Below are 20,101 nucleotides of genomic sequence, written 5' to 3' on the forward strand. Positions count from 1 at the left end.
TTCAATTGTTGATTATTTGCTTAATTGTTGTATGCTTAGATTGTTAATTAGCTTAATCTTTAGTTTGTCCCTAGAATTATGGTAAATGAACAAATTATTGAATAAAAAAGGCAAAATTGAGAAGAGTAAGAGAACAAACCTAACGATTTTGGGGCGTTTAGCATGTCATTCAGACATTGGGGATTGTCAATTGAAGAATGTGAACTCCGATTGAAAACCCTAAGAGAGGTTAATTGGTGGAATTCATGGAAAGTTTGGAGATATAATTAGGGGTTTGGTTAAATAAAATGGGGAAGTGTGAGAGAGGAGAGAGAAAGAGAGTGGGCCTACTTTGAAGGGAAATTGTAGAAATGGCGCCAAAATCATAAGTCTAACTTGTGTATCCACTACGCTTTGGTATGCTTGTACTACAGAGTACTAATCTACTTTTTTTTAGTCTACTAAAGTAGAAGAAACTCGAAATATCTTAATTCTTAAAGGTTAAGATTTGAAATTTTGTGAAAAAAAAAACAACAAAACAAAAAAATTGTAAATAACCCTCCTAAAAGCAACTTTTTTTTTTTTTGAAAAACTAAGAGCACCTCCAATGACAAGCTACAATGCTTATTAACTTTATTTCTCACATCAATTTTTAAGTTACAACACTTTAGAAACACAGTGTTCCAATGGTAAACTACAACATCTTTTAGTTTGCAAAAAATAAAAGGAAAAATGGAAAAGAAAAATCCAACCTTCATTTTATTCCTCAAAAATTCAACCGTTATACTCCACCTTCTCTAACAGATTCATTTGACTTTTAATTCTCTCAATTTCCTTTCTCACTCATCCTCTTTCTATCTCCTCTCTCCACAAAAATGGAAACAACCCAACAACCCACCTATACAGCACCAACACCACCAGTACGTCGTACCACGTACGTCGCCAGTACACCACCAACACCAGTCAACCACTCTCTCACCACCACAAACCATCCTGTAACCACTCTCAGCACCACCATGACACGAAATCCCACCATAACCACCCCAAACAAGCCGCACCAACACCATAACCCTTAACTTAGTCACCACCACCAAAATTCGAAACCTAATCCACCCAATTTGCAGCCACAACCAGGATCTGAAACCCCTCCATAACCACCGAAAACCAACCTCAACCAACTTTAACAAGGGAAAAGAATCAGTTGGCGGTGGTTGTCAGAGAAGAAAGAAGAAATAGAAGAATTGTTGTGTGAGGTAAGTGATGGTTTTGAGTCGGTGGTTGCGGGTTTCAATTGATGGTGGATGATCGGTTGGTGGTGCTGGTTGAGGTTTGGAATTGTTGCGGTGGTCGGTTGTTAATTGGTGTGGGTTGGAGCAGGTACGGCGACAACCTAATTGGTGGTTGGTTTGGGGTTTCGGGCTGCTACTGTTGGTTGGCCATGATTATTGGTGGCTGGGCGGTTTGGAGTCAGTGGCTGTGGTTTGTGAGGCTGCTGAAATGGAGGGTGGAAATGCAGATATATGGGCGGTGGTGCGAGCTGGATTTGCTGATTGGTGGCTGTGACTATTGTGGCGCGGCGGTGCGATTATGTTGCTAGTGTCGCTGGGTTCCGGTGGACGGTTTGGATGGGGTGGTCAGGGAAGGAGGGTAGGGTTGGCTTTTCTGATTTTATTTTTTTTAATTATTTTTGTTTTTTAATGATTAAAAAAATAATTGACCAATTAATGGCCAACACGTGGCACATAACTTACAAAAATCGGTCATCAACTGGTAATGAGTCTGTTAGAGAAAGTGGGGTATAAAGGTTGAATTTTTGAGGAATAAAATGAAGGTTGAATTTTTATGAGAAAAAAAGTGTAAAGGTTGGATTTTTTATTTCTATTTTTCTAAAATAAATTTTTTTTAAAAAAATAAATAATTATACACATGTTGCAATATGAGTGGAGTTTATTAGTCTCTTTTTCAATCAAGCATGTAGCTTGTTTGGTTGCATGTTGCTCAATTTTTTGTTCTCCAATAGTAAGCATGTAGCTAGGAACTTTATTTTTATTGCAAGCAAGTCCTTACAATTAAACCATTAGAGATGCTTTAAAAGCACCCTTTTTTTTTTTAAACATAAAAGCACCCTTTTTCTAAACTAACTAATACGGAGTCTATTTTTTCAAAACTACATTTAAGATAAGATTTTACCATTTTTAACCCATTCCGACCAATTTTCTGACTTAAGAGATCCACATATAATAGTAGTGGCGGCAAGCGACGGGCATTGGTCTCAAAGTCGATGCAGCGGTAGAAGCGGAGGATGGGCAGCGATGTTGGAGGCTTAGGGACTGACAATTGCAATCGTGATGGTGGAGAAGAATAATGATAGTTGTATATATGGTGGTATTAAAAACTTGATTCTCATTCTTTATAAAAAAATAACAACCTAAGATATTTTCCTTTTTCTCTCATTCCTTTTGTTAATGTCTTTTCCTTTCCCCTCTACCAACCAAACGGTTTGTAAGAGCACATTCAACAATGGAAAAAGGAAAAAAAAAAAAAAAAAAAACAAAGCTCATGGGCAAAAATTTAGGTGAATTTTTTTTAAAAAAATGACTTACCCCAATGAGCAAAAAGAAATTTTCTCATAAGATGAGCATTATAAAGATTATTACAGAGTAGTAAGTTAGTAGTTATGTGGGTCTCATAAGGCAAGTAAGAAAAAAAATAATGAACATTATGAGAAATGTAGGTGGGTATTAGTTAATGTAAGAGAGAATCATGTGAACATTATTAGAAATGCAGGTGACCTGGGTATTAGTTAATGTAAGAGAGAATGATGTGGTAAGTAGAGAATTGTGAAAAAAAAACAAAAATTATCATTGATGGGATTATATGATCATCAAAATGCTATTGAACAAAAGGAGAGAGAAAAGTAAGTATAAACTATAAAGTAGAGCGGATCAAAGTAAGTCCGGACCAACCTAATTTTAGGCAGATTTTGAGCAGATTTTTCCTTTTATTTTTGAATAGGTTTGGGAATGCGTTTTATACAATTTTTGTTGTTTTTTTTTCGTCCGGCCATAAAAGCCCACACAACCCGCCCATTATGGGGCAGGTTTGAGCACATAAAATTCGACCCGAAACTTGGCCCGATCTGGCCCATCCCAAGAAGTGGTCTGATTTTTTTAAGTCTTGGCTCGGCCCGCCCAATGACCACCGAAAAGGCTGAATAAAAACAGAAAAGAGTAAAAGGGATGGGGGACTTGGTGTCAGTAACTTTTGTACCTTACCCCCCAAATTTCACTCGCAATGGCGGGGAAAAATTTCCCAAAATTCCTCTAATCAAATTTTCGACTAAAAATTTATGGAATTCTCACTCAATTGCTGAAGACACGCCATAAGGAAGGCATGAAATTAAAAATTCAAGCTGCCAAAGGTATGTTAACAATTTATTTATTTTTCGATCACCTATTATTATCGCTTATTGGTTAAACTAGGCAAAAGAAACATCTTCTTGTAATAATTTAATTTATTATGCAATATTTTAATAAATGGGAAGTAATTATTACTTCCTAGATGGTAGCTAACTTGATGAAAGAACATCAGCTAAATACCAACGACGAACTAGATGGTATATAACTGAATATAGTAACTCATCTGAATACCACCAGCAACCTTGATGGTATGATGGTAAGTCTTGTTGGTATTTGTAAACGAATTGTAACCAAGGTGCTTGTAAGTGAATGGTAGCTGAATTGTATCATACCAATACCAACAACTTCCCAGATCGCATCACTAACCAGTTACAGGAATATTACCAATGTAAACATACCCCATAAAGGTATTCGCAAATGCTTTCTCTCTCCTATCTCGCCTAGACCACTTAAATTACAGGAATATTACTGGAATTGTACTTCGATTTCGCCGTTCTCGACTCGCCTTTCGCCGTTCTAGAATCACCCTTCTCAAAGGGTTTTGCTTTCTCTCTCTTCTCTTATATTTCAAAAATCTCCCTTTTCTTTTCTCTCTCTTCTCCTTTTTTTTATTTTTTTTTAACATTTGCCTCCAGAAAAGTTATGAACAAGAGGCCCCACCTTTCGTTTATTACTACCTCCGTTACATATTAGTTGCAACTTTGAAATATTTTATCTCTCACAAATATTGCCCAAAGTTGCAACTAATATGTAACGGAGGTAGTAAGATAAAATAACAGAGGTAGTTGCAATTACTTTTCTGCCTTTAGTTGAGTCTAAAGTGGACTCTAACTTAGTGTTGACCAAGAATTCCTCCTCCTACTAACCCCCTATGACCTTTAATATTCTTGTGATAAGAAGTCAAGGTGAGACTTACCTCTTAAGTCTTACACTTAAATAAAAAATAAAATAAATAAATAAAGACCGGATGTAAATATCCTTGGAATTTCCTTTCTCGTCCCTATCTACTTTTTATAAATGTCTAAAACCAATGAACTGCTACTCGTACTATACTACAATTATACCTTTACTTCTCTTAAAAAAAACACTAGTTTGTTTTGAAGAAAAAGAATGGAGTTTGTAGGAGGAGAGAGAAGAAGAATGGGCTTACCAAGCGGAGCATCACTGTTTTCAGCATATGCTTCATTGAGTGCAACCTTCACTTTGGTTCAACAAGCCTTTTATCAGTTTGTTCCACCACTTGTACAACAATACATTTCTGACATTTTCAAACAATGGTTCACACGAAAACCTCCTCCTCCTCCAGATGTTTTTAAGCTCATCATTGAAGAAGTTGCTAACGATTTCACTAATAACCAAATTTTTCAAGCTTGTCAGATCTACCTTTGCAACAAGCTTAGTGACTCTGCCAGTGTGCTTAAGGTACTTTACTTTTTTTTTTTTTTTTTTTTTTTGGTAGTGGAAAAAATAGTTTCCTTAATAATAAGTCATACGACCTCCAAAATAAGTAGTAAGATGTATTCCCTCCGTTTTGTAAGAAGGTTTAGGAGAATTATAGGTTGGGTACCAAAAAGTGACTTTATACTCGTATTATTAAATATAGCCGGTGGTGATTTACTTAATTGTGATTAGCAGAAAGAAATAATAATAATAAAAAAAGTTTGTACTACTGTACAAAGTACATTGGGTTGGTAGGAAAAAAAAAAAATAATACTACTCCGTAGTAGAAAAGTAGTAGTGAGTTATTACCAAATAAGGAAATATTGGAATTATCATAAATAGATATAAAAAAAGTGTCGTGATTGTGAATTTGTGATTAATACGAGTATTTAATAATTTCACTCCTTTCATCTATTCCTAACCAATAAATTTTTTTTAAAAAAAGGATGGAGTAATTTTAGAACAAAACCAGAGCTTGACTAAGAAAAAACGCCCAAATACCTGCTTTTACTAAAGTCCGACACTATTTTGTGGGTTTGGATACGGCTTTATTTGTAGGCCTAACCTATTGTAGTATAAAGTATAGTTGGTGAAATAGTGAGGGTTAATTTGTAATGAGCCAATTGGTAATAAATAATGTTGATGCATATATATATGTGTGTAATTAGTCTAACATAATAGTTAGCACATTAGTGTGTGTCAAATGCTAGAATTGAGGATTTCGTGTTTGGGAGACATTTATATGGTGGTAGCTTAGTTGCAAGTCTTGCAACTTAACTTTTAAACGAGTTAAGTAATTCAATCTTAGTAGCTAGCTTGCTTGAACGCCTTAGTGTTGTTTAGTTTTAAACAATCTTGAAATGAAATTAATTTTGGTCCTTTTAGGTGAGCAAAGGACACACTGAAGAGACTATGAACTTCAAGCTTGCTGAAGGAGTCACATTCTCTGAGACTTTTGAAGGAATACATCTGAAATGGATTTTTAGTTGCAAGGCTAATCCCTCGGTTGATGATCAAAGTGGTCCTGTTCCTGTACACGATAAACGATCAGGTCGATCACGTAGTCATCATCAAGAAAGATCCTGCTTCTCATTGATATTTGACAGAGAACATAAAAAAAAGGTTTGTACTGATTACTTGCCATATGTTGTGGAGGCATCAAAAGAAGTTGTTCGCGAGGAGAAACACTTGAAACTATTTGATGGTTATTCCGATTATTGTGTTATGCCTGGTGGCTCAAGTAGCAAGCAATCAGTCAATATGGTTCATCCCTTTAAGTTTGAGAATTTGGCTATGGATCTTGAGTTGAAGAAGGCGATAATGGATGATTTGGACAGATTTGTGAGGAGAAAGGAGTTTTATAGGAGGGTAGGGAAGCCCTGGAAACGAGGCTACTTACTGTATGGTCCTCCGGGTACTGGCAAGTCGAGTCTGATAGCTGCTATGGCTAACTATCTCAAATTTGACATCTATGATTTGCAACTGAGACGGATGCAGGACTCTATGTTGAGACAGTTGTTGCGTGTTATACCAAGTCAAACTATTATCGTTGTTGAGGATATCGATTGCACTGGAGAGCTTCCAAGACGAGAATTATACCACACTATGTATCAAGGATATGATGACTCTCTGAAGAAGGCCATAAAGAAGCCTAAGGTTAGCGGTTTTCATTTTCTCCTCTCTGATTTTTTTGATATCTTTTACTTGTTCCTGATATATGATATATTTCATACATCTTACATGGTTTTTGCATGTTCAACTTGGACTTAATCTATTCATAACCCCTGTGAAATATAATTCATAATCGATTTGTGAGGATAATTTCATGTATTTGACAAAAAAATTAATGCTTTTTTTTACTAACTGCTAAACTTACTGCTGTTTGTTACTGCAGATGTCGCTGGCTGCATTGCTGAACTTTGCTGATGGATTGTGGTCTTGTTGCGGAGATGAGAGGTTGATCATATTCACCACAAATCACAAGGAAAGGCTTGACCCAGCTTTGTTACGGCCTGGTCGTATGGATATGCACATTCACATGTCCTACCTGACTATGGAGGGCTTCAAAGTCTTAGCCTATAATTATCTCCTAGTTTCTGGCAACCATCCGCTGTTTGGAGAGATCAAAGGCCTTTTGGAAGCTGTAAATGCAACTCCTGCTGAAGTTGCCGAGGAACTTATGAGAAGTGAAGATGTTGATGCCTCTCTTCAAGGGGTCGTCAAGCTGCTAAAGAGGAAGAAAATCGAAGCAGAGGATGCTGCAAGTTTGAGTCCTCAGGCTGAAACAGAGGAAAATCAGGAAATCATAGAGAAAATGGAAAATGGGAATGTCTTGCCTTCAAACTGCTAAAGTGAAATCATTGTGGAATGTGGACTTCTTATTACCTTATGACAAATAAATCATTGTAGAATGTGGATTTCTTATTAAATTGTGGACTTCTTATTAATTCTACGTATTTCAGTAGATTTCCTTACTAACTTTTTTTTTTTTTGGGAAGGGATTTTCCTTACTAACTTATGCAGAATCATGAGTAGTTTGTTGGAATTTTTTTTAGTTTTTTTTGGGTCTAATTGTTACCTGATTTTTTTTTTTTTTTTTTTTTTTAATCAAATTATTGTCAGAGTAATTTTTTTTACCAAATTATCGCAATGATTTTTTTTTTTAAAAAATTTGTTACTACTTGTGTATTTTTTCCACAAAATTTTATTGAGGTGGAATTATTTTTGCTGAATTGAAATCATTTTTACTAAATAAATTTTGCTAAATTAAAATTAATTTTACTTATTTTCTATTATTTTGTAATTTTTTTTAATGATTTTTATTTAACCAAAATTATTTCTATTAAACTAAACTTATATTTATTGAATATTTTTTAAAAATGGAAGAAAACTAAGCCTGATTGAAAAGACGAATGTAATTTTTTATTTTTTTTTAAAAAAACATAGTTACTAGTTGGGTTGTTCATCGGCCAAGACCGAACCGACCTGAACCAACAAACCGAGGACCGAAAATTTGAAATTTAAGAACTGAAGATCATACCGATTAAATTGGAATCGAACCAAAACTACATCGCGTTGGACTAATTTTAGATTTTTTCAAATAATTTTATGGAAAACTCGAAAAAATAATGAAAAAACAATATTTTAACTTTTTTTTTTAATAAATATGTTTAGTACAAAAAAGTTCGTACAATTAAAGTTTTCTAAACTTATTAAGAATAATTTTAATTACTCCCTCCGTCCCCGAATGATAGTCACTTTTGGGTGAAAATCACGGGAATTAAGGAGAAATAAATGAAGTACTTGGAAACTAAAACCCAATCATTTGCAAAACAAAAGGTAGAGAGAGAAAGTTGCTGTCATTAAAAAGGGGCGGATTACAAAGAGAAACCTTTGGGTTTTTTTGTCTTTATTACACAGCCAATGAAAATAAAGCAATGCACTTGTAATCCATGTGATTGATTTTTAACCAATCAAATTAGCTGAAAAATTACATCATCCAATAGAATGAAAGTACACGGATTCATGACTAGTGTTAAAACTAAAAACCTTATAAAAACCACTCCTTCTCAAATTTTCAAATCATTTGAGAGGGAATTTTACAGAGAACAATTCAAGAACAGAAAATTGACACTTTAAAAAAAATAAACACATTCAAAGACACCCAAATCACATCATTGCCTCCAACTCCAAATGGCTTCAGACTTCAATTTGAATGATGACATGAATGAAGATGCTGCTGCTAATGATGTTGAAATGTTTCAGTATGATCTCAACTTTGTCTACGATGATGGGATTGACTCAGAAAATAACCATGACAACATTGGGTTTGACTTAAACCAAACTCCTTCCCCTGATGCAACAGATGCATCTGAACCAGCAAGCAACCATATAGAGACAACAGCTAACAACAGCAATCAGCAAGCAACATCAGATCACCAAGACACAGCAAGCAACATCAACAATCAGCAAACACCAATCAACCCAGAAAACTCTGAAGCTCATCATCAGCCAACAAGGAGGAGGCTCAGTAGTGGGGCCAAGTTAGACATTTTGATATGGCTATTAACAAGGTCAACAAATGGAAACCTGAAATATGGATCCATTCAACAGGCAGCCAATCATTTCAATCTGTGCTCAAGAACTATTCTCAGAATATGGAAAAAGGGGAAGGAACAAAGGGATGCACAGTTACAGTACAACATGTCAACAGGCTTCCACAATTGTGGAAGAAAGAGAATAACAATTCCAAATGATGCCATAAGGGCAGTGGCAATGGGGAACAGATCATGCCAAAGGGACTTGGCAGTAATGTTAAATGTTGGTAAAAGCACAATCCAGAGACTGATTGAGAGAGGGGAAGTCAGACCTCACACAAATGCATTAAAGCCAAAGCTTACACCAGCAAACAGATTAGATAGGCTGAGATTCATACTTAACAACATTGTAGGAGATTCACCAGGCACAAAAAGAGTGTACCAGTCAATGTACAATACAGTACATATTGATGAAAAATAGTTTACACTGACTAAAAAAACACATAGGTCATATTTAGCAAAAGGAGAAAAAGGTCCACATAGAGTAATGCAATCAGCCAAGTTCATTCCAAAATTCATGTTCCAAGGAGCAGTTGCAAAACCTTGGTACAATGCAGAAAAAGAAGTCATTTTTGATGGGAAAATAGGCATTTTTCCATTTGCAAAAAAGGAGCCAGCACTTAGGTCCTCAAAATACAGGAAAAAGGGAGAAATGGTCACAAAGGTAATTGATCCAATCAACAGGGATGTCTCAAGGTGGATGTTGATTGAAAAAGTCATTCCAGCAATTATGGAAAAATGGCCTCACACAGGTCAACACAACACAATCTACATTCAGCAAGATAATGCAAAGGCACATATTACTCAAGATGATGCAATTTGGCAAGAACATTGTGAACAACCAGGGTTCACTTTTATATTAACTCAGCAACCACCAAACAGTCCAGACATAAATGTTCTGGATTTGGGCTTTTTCAGAAGCATTCAATCACTTCAACACAAGAAAATGGCAAAGACACCAGACCAGTTGATAAAGGCTGTTGAAGATGCATTTAGTGAGCTACCTCCTAATAGGCTGTTCAAGGTGTGGGTAACTTTGTGCCACACAATGAACCAAATTCTGAAAAGTAAAGGTTCTAACAGATTTGAACCTCCACATGTTAACAAAGATAGGCTGGAAAGAGAGGGAAGGCTACAAGATCCTATAGAAGCTCCTATGTGGGCTGTGATTGATGCATGGGAGAGAGTGTACATGGACAAGCCAGACTCAGATGATGAGCAAGACACTGAAGAGGTCAACATTGACAACACACAAGCAATTGAAGAGCACAACACACAAGAAAGACCAAACACAGAGGCATATAGGCCTGTTATGGCAAATGATCATGAAGCATCTACTTCAAATGCCAATGCAGAGTAGTGAATAGGGGTCAAGTGTAAAAAAATTTGGCATGTTTATTTTTATATTTTGTTCTTATCTTTTGGTTAAGACATTAGGTGAATATAAATATGTAATCAAATCCTTTATTATGGAATGAAACATGCACAAAAATTTTGGAAAACAAAGTGCTCTAAAACTGTCATTGCACTCTTTTATTGTTAACTCAGATTGTCCCCAAGCATCATTGACACACCAACCAAACATCCACACACAATCCATAGTCAGCAAAGAAAATAATTCAAGAGTAGTCTGAGTTATTCTCTAAGGACAGCAGAATGATAGGGCATTTAAAGTTGGGCATCTCAACAAAAAAAGACTCATCATTGTCAAATAAAACCAACACCTTATGTTGTTTCAACAGATGGAGTGTATAAATAGATAAATACCATTGTATAAACTACTTACACACCCCAAGTGTTGAACAACATAAGTAACATAAGTTAAATTACAACATACACAAGGTCTCAGGGCATTTAGTGCATATTCATTGAAGACTTATATTGTGGATTACAAGCTCACACAAAGGACACACAAGCAATCTCATCTAACCAAACAAGTCACCAAAACACAATACATGTTATATGGCAAAAACAAAATGCCTCCTAACATCATACTCCCATCATTCATCATTGACCTTATCAAATTAGGATCACTCACATAATGTCTTATTACCTAATGGGATAATTGTGAAGTGGTCAATAATTTGAACATCTAAACATATATCCCATTGGTAATAAAACACTAAGTGTAAGGACATGTTATGACAAAAGGTCTCAGATTTTAAAGTTTTTATCATAATAGGCAAATTGAGCAGCCAAATAAAACTCATATCATGCTTTATAGATTCCTTGAGGAAGATGGTACCTTGTGGTCTAAATGACATGAACAAGATCCTATATGCCTTCTAAATGCCCAAATAAAATATCATCACAGACCTCATCCTAGACATATACTCAACACAGCAACACATCAAACCAACATCAGTATACAAGTACTCAAAACAGCCACACATCAACCCAACATGAGTATACAAGTACTCAAAACAGCCACACATCAACCCAACATGAGTATACAAGTACTCAAAAAATGCCAAACATCAACCCAACATGAGTATACAAGTACAATTTTAGGCTGTGAGTGTGATGAGAGTGTGATTCATTTGAACCAGGGGACTGACTCATGGTCACAGGCAACCTGAAAAGCAACCAGGGGACTCACTCAATCATGACTTAATCAACATGTAACCAATTAAGACAACCAACCATCAAAAAAGCAAGTGTAAATGAGTATACATTGTCCCAACATGTTTAAATGAGTGTACAATCACTCAAGACAACCACACATCAAATCAATATCATTATATGAGTATACAAGTACTCAAGACAGCCACACATCAAACCAATATCATTATATGAGCATACAAGTACTCAAGACAGCCACACATCAAACCAATATCATTATATGAGTACACAAGTACTAAAGACACCCACACATCAAACCAACATGAGTATACAATCACTCAAGATGCATAACAATGGGTCCTTTGTTCCTGTTTCAACCATGAAGCATTCAAACAAAAGGACTCATGTTATAACAATGTCAACAATACATAACTAAACCTCTAACATTGTTTCCCAAATCATAGCTCTCATATATTGAATAGTGAAGTGTACATGCAACTGAATAAATAAATATACATGCAATTGAACATTGACCCCTAAATCATGTGAACAGTGAAACCCTAATTCAAGTGAACAGTGAAACCCTAATTCACAAAATTGAACAGATAACCTTACTAGGGAAAATATATAAAATCGCAAACATAAATATTCACAATATAATCAAGATTTAGGGGAACATATTTTAAATCCAAATCATACTCCATAACATTGAACGAAATCAAGATCCATGGCAAAGAAGTAAACATCGGCAAAAATAATCCGAAAATTGTAATTATTTCAGTAAAACATCATAAAGAATCAAGAAATACCCCATATAATCAAATTACCCAGACCAGAAAATTGAAAAAAAAATATACAGGAAATCGAAAAAAAAAACGATACCTATCACCTTTAAAAAGGGCGGATTCACAAAATTAGATGAGGGCTTTGATTCGTTCGAACACGTACAGAAAAAATCAACAATTTTTCCAGCGCTTTTGAACCCCAAGTTGCTCGATTTTAAGAGAGATAATGAAGAAATGAGTCGTTCTTCAATGGAAGAACCCAGAAAACCAAAGAAATGAAGAGAGAGAAAATAAGAGAGAGAAATTAAGAGAGATAAAGCACCGTTTCAAAAGTATTCAGAACACCAAAAATCAAGGGAGACAATTCATTCATTATGACACAAGTACAAATACAATTATAAGGGTATTTTGGGTATCACAGATAATAAAGCCAAAAAATTGAGGGCATATAAGTAATTTTGTGTTATTGTATGGGAACAAAAAATGTGAAATGTGACTAACATTTTGGGTGTCCAAAAATGGAAATAGTGACTATCATTCGGGAACGGAGGGAGTATTATTTAAAATTTTATGCATAATTTTTTTTGCAACAAACAGGTGTACTCCAAGATTAATTTTTATAGGGTTTTAAACCAGGTCAACGACCGAAAGAGTAATAAATTTCTTGACCCGAAGACTGCACAAGTTAATTTGGTCCGAAGTTCCGAACACTCCTAGTTAGACGTTACTCCAGTAGTTACTAGTTTACTACTCCACTTACTGGTATTCCATAATATTTTCTTTCTCGTCCCCTACTCTAGTACTCTTTCTTTAAATCCCTTTCATAGTAGTCCGTACCTTCCCCTCCTTATTTTATTTGAAGAAAAAGAATGGAGTTTGTAGGAGGAGAGAGAAGAAGAATGGGGTTACCAAGCGGAGCTTCATTGTTTTCAGCATATGCTTCACTGAGTGCAACCTTCACTTTGCTCCAACAAGCCTTTTACCAATTTGTTCCACCACTTGTACAACAATACATTTCTGACATTTTCAAACAATGGTTCACACGAAAACCTCCTCCTCCTCCAGATTGTTTTGAGCTCATTATTGAAGAAGAGGGTAATGGTTTTAATGCTAACCAAATCTTTGAAGCTTGCCAGATCTACCTTTGCAACAAACTTAATGACTCTGCCAGTGTACTTAAGGTACTTTTATCATTTTTTTTTTTTTTTTTTTTATATTTTTTCTGCATCTGATCGAATATTTTCATTTTTCCCTCCGCTTATTTTAATAATCGTAAACATTAGGATAAGAGAAAAACAATTTTTTTTTGGTAGACAACTTTGATTTTCAGTACCTTTGTACTTAGGGAGCGCAATGATACTTTATGTCAAATCATTTCAAATAATTTAAAACAGAGATAATATACTCGTATAAGTTGTACTCCGTGTTAAACAAGAGAGTGTTGCAATTAAGGAAAAAAAAGTGTTATTCCGTATCAATAGGAGATTAAGGGAGTACTTATAGACTACTTTATGATACACCAAACATTACTCTCGTTTAATTAAAAGTAAAATTTCATATGAACACACATGTTAAAAAAAAAAAAAAAAAAAAGAAGCAATTTTACGGTTGTTTAATTAAAAATGTCAAATTGAAGTTTTTTGAGATGTTATTAACTTTTCATCATGAACTCGATTTGTTAGCTAAATTGTGGTTAGTTATAGTGAATGTAAGGCAATAATTCACTGTAATAACGGACTAACGGTAGGATTTTGGTGGTTGATTATGTTTAATCTTCCTAATATGTAATCACACTAATCAGCCAATAACATGTATTGTTCATTTATATGTTTAATTAAAATCTAAATACCACAGTAGTAGTTTTAACAATAATTTTCCATATCAACGAAAGTTGACTCAAGTGACAAACAACTTAATGTCGTTTAAGGGAGGTTTTGAGTTCGAGCCTTACAGGAAAAATCTCTTTTTGGGAGACTTACTCACCATAAGACAAGTGTGTAACCCGGGTTGTATATTTGGGGGCCCCTTTTAGGTGAGCAGAGTACCGAATGAGGAGGCTATGAACTTCAAGCTTGCTGAAAGGGTCAAATACTCTGAGAATTTTGAAGGAATAAATCTGAAATGGGTTTTTAGTTACAGCGCTTCTTCTTCTTCTAAGGCTCATTCCTCGGTTGATGATTTTGATTACACTCCAGCACTTGATAAGAGATCAGGTAGTAATGAAAAATCCTATTTCTCATTGAGCTTTGACAAAGAGCATAAAAAGAAGATTTGTACCGTTTACTTACCATATATTGTGGAGACATCAAAAGCTATTGTTCGTGAGGAGAAAGTCTTGAAATTATTTGATTGTAATGGAAGACAATGTGGTCCTATGCCTGGTTCAAGTGGTAATCAATCCGTCAATATGGTTCATCCCTTTAAGTTTGAGAACTTGGCTATGGATCCTGAGTCGAAGAAGGCGATAATGGATGATTTGGACAGATTTGTGAGGAGAAAAGAGTTTTATAAGAGGGTAGGGAAGCCTTGGAAACGAGGCTACTTACTGTATGGTCCGCCGGGTACTGGCAAGTCGAGTCTGATAGCTGCTATTGCTAACTATCTCAAATTTGACATCTATGATTTGCAACTGGGACAGATTCATGATTCTAGCTTGAGACAGTTGTTGCGCTTTATTCCAAGTAAAACTATTGTCATTGTTGAGGATATTGATTGCACTGGAGGGCTCCCAAGACGAGAATTATACAACCCTATGTATGTAGGCTGCGATGACTCTTCGAAGAAGGCCAAGAATGATCCTCAGGTCTGTGGTTTCCAGTTTCTTTTCTCTGATTTGTTGATATATTTAATATTTGAGTTCTTGATGAAGATGCATTTACTTACCATATGTTGTATGTTCAACTTCGATCTTATTATTTTCATAATCCTTGTGAAGTACGAAGTATATATCATGGTCGTTCTGTTAGTATAGTTTCATCCTTATGACAAAATTTGGTTTTTTTTTAGCTTAAATGACAGTAGACATGTATGATCTTTTTAATGCTTTCTTTCTGTATAGTGTATACCTACTTTTGTCATTCTTTAAGCAAGGAACTAGCATTAGCAACCTTTGATTTCTTTTACATTATAAGTGTTGGTGTAATCTACTATTCTTTCTAACAGCTAACCCTACTGCTGTTTGTTACTGCAGATGTCACTGGCTGCATTGCTCAACTTTGCTGATGGATTGTGGTCTTGTTGCGGAGATGAGAGGTTGATCATATTTACCACAAATCACAAGGAAAGGCTTGACCCAGCTTTGTTACGGCCTGGTCGTATGGATATGCACATTCACATGTCGTATCTTACTATGGAGGGCTTCAAAATCTTAGCCTATAATTATCTTTTAGTTTCTGGCAACCATCCGCTGTTTGTAGAGATCCAAGGCCTTTTGGAAACTGTAAATGCAACTCCTGCTGAAGTTGCCGAGGAACTTATGAGAAGTGAGGATGTTGATGCCTCTCTTCAAGGGGTGGTCGAGTTGCTAAAGAGGAAGAAAATCGAAGCAGAGGATGCTGCAAGTTTGAGACCTCAGGCTGAAACAGAGGAAATCACAGATAATATGTAAAGTGGGAATGTCTTGCCTTCAATATGCTTAAGTGAAATCATTGTAGACAATTTGTATACTACTATACTTGGTGTTAAAGAGATTTTCAGTAATTTTTCTTAACTAACTTATGCCAAATAACTCCAATGAGGTTTCTTGCTCTCTTGAAGATCAAGATGTTAAACTTAGTTGAGTTATTAGCAGCAAAATTTGAAACTATTTGCGATTGAGTTAAATATACAAAGTACGGAGTAGAAGTGGTGAGTTCGCTTTTGCTCTCAAGGCCTTATATACAAACCTCCCCCTTTACTCATTATAAGCCTAACATTTCCTTCTCTCTAAACCACATTCTCACTACTGTCAAAAATCAATACATCATACTAGCAAACCTTTATGTATGTCACAAATCTCTCTCAACTAAACACCTCTTAATCTCTTATAACGTTAGACCAGTGATATTTGACTAACATATCCTATATACTACGTATTATACAAAGTACAAGTACTTAATAATCTAAGTGTATAGATATCTAAATTTATTGAAATATTTAAAATTATTTTCAACCATTACAGTTATCTCGTGTATTAGCATTGGTTACCAACTTACCATAATACCATGCATCGACGATTCTTTGGACAAAAATTATCAATGGTTATATATTATACACTAATAAAATTTATTATATAAATTGAACATCAAGCGTTTGTAGTCCAACGGTTAGGATAATTGCCTTCCAAGCAATAGACCCGGGTTCGACTCCCGGCAAACGCATTTTTTTGGATTCCCCATATTCCTCAAGTATTTTAACTCTTCAAATTATTTAGACAGTGGAAATCAAACAACTTCCAACCCCTAACTATTCACTATAGTTTACTTGCATTTATGAAGAAATTGACCCCATTTGACGTATCAATTAGATGTCAAATCTCACATAAATATGACTCAAACCAAACTCGATCTGAAGAATACGTTTGGGATCTCTATTATTCCGTATCAAGGTAGATAAAATATAAATATTTAATGTGTTATGAAGCATAAAATGTCACATGTATACAACAAGCGTTTGTAGTCCAACGGTTAGGATAATTGCCTTCCAAGCAATAGACCCGGGTTCGACTCCCGGCAAACGCATCTGCCTCCAACTTTTTTTTTTCCTCAATAGTTGAGAAAGAAGACCTTGAGCAATTTTATCTGTTAAGCAGGGATATCATGGCCATGTTCATCAGACTTGTGCAGATTGTGAAGGATGTACAACGAAGCAGACGACAGGAAAATACAGACAGCATAACTCAACAGATCCAAGCCGGTGGCTATTGTCACCATCTTGCTCCTTTCAAACATCTTTACAATAAGAATCATCACAATAACGTGTCCAACTTTCGTTTTCAGTTCATCAAGGGAGCTAATTTTCATCCACCGAGGTCTCTCCTGTAATTTAAATTGTATAAAGCAAAATTTCAGCCAGTGCTTATGAACAGTAACAAAGATAGATACAGAAAAGAAAGAAACAGCCCCTTCTAATCAATCACATGCAGACATGATAAAGGAATTTCAGTGAATATCAATTCATTTCGAGCCATGTATATGCTCTAGAAGTCTAGATGTATTAAGCTGTACTCCCCTTGTCCCAGAGTTCACATATCCTAGACTCGAGAGCCACACCTATTCATCTATTTTATTTTTCTTTCCCCCCTTTTTAGCTCCCTCCATGATCTTCCTTCTATATAGGCTTAGCTTAGCTCTCGACCAAAGTAGTATACGTAGTATGAATATTTCCTTGCATAGTTGCATTAGTCCACCCCAGTTGCAATTAAGTTATTTGAAAAGAAAACAAAAGGAATAGGAGTTTTCAATTTGCAATCACCTTCAGAGCGAACATTCCAAACAAAGATGAGCCATTCAGAGCCCGATCAGCATCAGGAGGCAGATCGGAAGAGGAATTACTGATGAATAATCCATATAAACCCATAGCAAACACCAACATAACGGTTCCAGCTAGATAGACATCTGCATACCAAGAACATCAAGAAATTAGGAATAATAGAATCTATGATCTTAAGGCCGAAAATAGCCTGCAGGACAATAAACAGGAAAGAAGAAATAAGTTCTTATTAAGAAGAGCAGTAGTATACAGGGGAAAAGAACTCTCACCAATAGCTTCAACCAATCGAAGAACCATATTTCCAGTGTGAACTCCTTTGAGACAGGATGACCAATACACTTTATATGCTTCCCAAACATAAACACAACCCTGAAGAAATCAAAGGTACCCTATGTTTCATATTTCATTTCGTCGAATGAGTTCATTCACAATAAAGATTTTACATGATCCTACAAGTGTATATGAAAGAAAGAAAATTACATTCATAAAACATAGGACTGAACCAGCCAGTGATCCTGCAATAGCAAGAAGTGCCAAGAATCGGAAGTCGAATATAACCTGCACAAAAAAAGCAAGGATATAACTCATACTCCGTAATCCGTATAACATATAGATCAAATAATGAACCCAAAAAATGGTAATATAGCATTATCAGGGCATAAACAATTTTCACTGTTACATTGCCAAAGTTGTCAAACTATGTTACTAGTGTTGACAAAAGACTTAAATCCATTAAACATGATTTTTATAGTGATTAAACAAGAAAAATTCAGGCGATACAAGCTCGTAATCTTGAGTTTAAAGCTCCTCAAGAACAGTAAGATTAGTCCAATGATTAGCATAATCATATAAATTTCCCTTATAATCCAAATACCAAGTCTCACTTTCACCATCAAATTCACCAAAATAACAATATTTTCAGCACCCCCAGATAATTCAACAAAACAGAGAAATTGACATCAACCCAATACTTAATAAACCCTAATATGATCAAAAGATTTACCCTTTCAATAGTAGACTCAGCTGATTGAACAAACTTAACAAAAGGGTTTCCATTAGGGTTAACAATAGCAGTGTTACTAAGTTTAGGGTTTTGTAAATTGGGGGAATTTCCGACAGTCGATTCACTAGGAGATGGAGGCGAAGCTGAAGAAGTTGAGCTCAAAGAAACGATTCGTGAACGAGAGAAGTTACCGAAACGTTTCGTGATTTTAATTGGGTATTGAGTTTTTTTAATTATGGTTGTTGAGAAATTCGGATGTAAGGAAGTTGATGAAGTGATTACTGCAAAACCCATTTCAATTTAATTTTGTTTTTGGATTTGGGGATGAATTTGAAGAAGACAGAAAAAAGAAGAAATATCAAAATAAATAAATATATGAATGATTGAAGAAGAAAAATATTTATAAATTGCTAAAAATGGAAGATGTTGTGGGGTCTACCGAATCTGGAAGTTAGTGTTGGCGGGAAGTGTTAAGACGTACCGTTGGAGAAGATAAGTGTGCAATCTCAATAATGGCGAGTGAATTAATTGTAGCCAATTATTTATTTATACTGATGACTATTTTATTTTTTTATATTTTTTAAAAGGAAAATTGTAGCCAACCAATTATTATGCATGATTTACATATTTTACATACCATTATTTTTGAGGCTTGTTAAATATCGCCCTCAAATCTCCGAGTAACGCCCACAAAATATAATTAAATTTACAAACTTACCCTTATGTATTAGCACAATTGTTTTTAGTTAATACCATCTCCGATCACTTTCATCAACACCCCATTTCACTCCACTCCATTAACTTTCACCAACACCACCACCACCACCACCACCACCACCTTCCTTTACTTACAAATCACCACCACTCAACCTTTGTTAATGTAGTACTGTAGTTAATTAGGACAGTTAGTTATTGGTAATTTGGTAATAGGTGTTCTTAATTGCTGTTAATATATATCAATTGCTCTTAATTCTGGCTCTTAATCACCACTGTGTATCAATTCTCTCCGATATTCAACCATTTTTTCTTTTATAAGTTATGGAATCCTTCAGTTCATCAATTTCTTTTTTTTTTCCTATTATTTTTTCTTAATATGTTTTTTTTTCTTCCGATTATTCGTTTGCTGGAATTTGTTACAAAATGATGAATTTTCTGGGTTCATTTAGTGGATTTTGGTAGGAAACGACCCTTTTTTCCGAAATCTCTGGGTGGAAATGCCCAAAAATTTCGAACCACCGTCCAAGATTCGATTTTTTTAGGCGTTTCCTACTCTGAGTGTGCAAAAAAATAGGCGTTTTGGCCAGAAAGTTTTTTTTACTCCCAAAATTTATGTTAGTTTGTAGTTAG

The 20,101-nt window shown here is 35.2% G+C and overlaps 4 protein-coding genes and 2 non-coding genes across 6 annotated transcripts; 5 read left to right on the forward strand and 1 right to left on the reverse strand.

The window, feature by feature from the left end:
• The first annotated feature begins 4,374 nt into the window (after positions 1–4,374).
• Positions 4,375–7,312, forward strand: LOC145591345 (AAA-ATPase At5g17730-like). The gene is made up of 3 exons (XM_081647778.1): positions 4,375–4,820; positions 5,724–6,494; positions 6,733–7,312. Exons 1-3 carry the CDS (start codon positions 4,509–4,511, stop codon positions 7,186–7,188), a joined length of 1,539 nt encoding a protein of 512 aa, XP_081503904.1. The 5' UTR covers positions 4,375–4,508; the 3' UTR covers positions 7,189–7,312.
• A 2,110-nt stretch (positions 7,313–9,422) lies between these two features.
• On the forward strand, positions 9,423–10,295 carry LOC145591679 (uncharacterized). Its single transcript, XM_081648186.1, has one exon. It carries the CDS (start codon positions 9,423–9,425, stop codon positions 10,293–10,295), a length of 873 nt encoding a protein of 290 aa, XP_081504312.1.
• Positions 10,296–13,110: 2,815 nt separating this feature from the next.
• Positions 13,111–15,899, forward strand: LOC145591346 (AAA-ATPase At3g50940-like). The gene is made up of 3 exons (XM_081647779.1): positions 13,111–13,463; positions 14,315–15,067; positions 15,473–15,899. Exons 1-3 carry the CDS (start codon positions 13,152–13,154, stop codon positions 15,887–15,889), a joined length of 1,482 nt encoding a protein of 493 aa, XP_081503905.1. The 5' UTR covers positions 13,111–13,151; the 3' UTR covers positions 15,890–15,899.
• A 669-nt stretch (positions 15,900–16,568) lies between these two features.
• On the forward strand, positions 16,569–16,640 carry TRNAG-UCC (transfer RNA glycine (anticodon UCC)). Its single transcript has one exon. It is a non-coding gene; the product is annotated as a tRNA-Gly (tRNA).
• Positions 16,641–16,828: 188 nt separating this feature from the next.
• Positions 16,829–19,131, reverse strand: LOC145591348 (uncharacterized). Its single transcript, XM_081647780.1, has 5 exons — positions 18,755–19,131; positions 18,232–18,309; positions 18,021–18,120; positions 17,734–17,876; positions 16,829–17,297 (listed from the first exon to the last, which is right to left on the reverse strand). The coding sequence occupies exons 1-5, from the start codon at positions 19,046–19,048 to the stop codon at positions 17,064–17,066; spliced, it is 849 nt and encodes a 282-aa protein (XP_081503906.1). The 5' UTR covers positions 19,049–19,131; the 3' UTR covers positions 16,829–17,063.
• Positions 16,929–17,000, forward strand: TRNAG-UCC (transfer RNA glycine (anticodon UCC)). Its single transcript has one exon. It is a non-coding gene; the product is annotated as a tRNA-Gly (tRNA).
• Positions 19,132–20,101: the final 970 nt, after the last annotated feature.

The sequence above is a fragment of the Chenopodium album genome, chromosome 18 (assembly GCF_948465745.1).
Source record: "Chenopodium album chromosome 18, dcCheAlbu1.1, whole genome shotgun sequence".
NCBI lineage: Eukaryota > Viridiplantae > Streptophyta > Magnoliopsida > Caryophyllales > Amaranthaceae > Chenopodium > Chenopodium album.

What these genes read in the sequence shown, in the direction of transcription:
- LOC145591346 (XM_081647779.1), top strand. Translation starts at nt 13,152, where the DNA reads ATGGAGTTTGTAGGAGGAGAGAGAAGAAGAATGGGGTTACCAAGCGGA. An exon ending in ACTCTGCCAGTGTACTTAAG is followed by an intron (nt 13,464 to 14,314) that starts GTACTTTTATCA and finishes GGCCCCTTTTAG; the next exon opens with GTGAGCAGAGTACCGAATGA. An exon ending in GCGATGACTCTTCGAAGAAG is followed by an intron (nt 15,068 to 15,472) that starts GCCAAGAATGAT and finishes TTGTTACTGCAG; the next exon opens with ATGTCACTGGCTGCATTGCT.
- LOC145591679 (XM_081648186.1), top strand. Translation starts at nt 9,423, where the DNA reads ATGCAATCAGCCAAGTTCATTCCAAAATTCATGTTCCAAGGAGCAGTT.
- LOC145591345 (XM_081647778.1), top strand. Translation starts at nt 4,509, where the DNA reads ATGGAGTTTGTAGGAGGAGAGAGAAGAAGAATGGGCTTACCAAGCGGA. An exon ending in ACTCTGCCAGTGTGCTTAAG is followed by an intron (nt 4,821 to 5,723) that starts GTACTTTACTTT and finishes TGGTCCTTTTAG; the next exon opens with GTGAGCAAAGGACACACTGA. An exon ending in AGGCCATAAAGAAGCCTAAG is followed by an intron (nt 6,495 to 6,732) that starts GTTAGCGGTTTT and finishes TTGTTACTGCAG; the next exon opens with ATGTCGCTGGCTGCATTGCT.
- LOC145591348 (XM_081647780.1), bottom strand. Translation starts at nt 19,048, where the DNA reads ATGGGTTTTGCAGTAATCACTTCATCAACTTCCTTACATCCGAATTTC. An exon ending in CTGAGTCTACTATTGAAAGG is followed by an intron (nt 18,310 to 18,754) that starts GTAAATCTTTTG and finishes TTTTTTGTGCAG; the next exon opens with GTTATATTCGACTTCCGATT. An exon ending in TCGATTGGTTGAAGCTATTG is followed by an intron (nt 17,877 to 18,020) that starts GTGAGAGTTCTT and finishes CTTGGTATGCAG; the next exon opens with ATGTCTATCTAGCTGGAACC.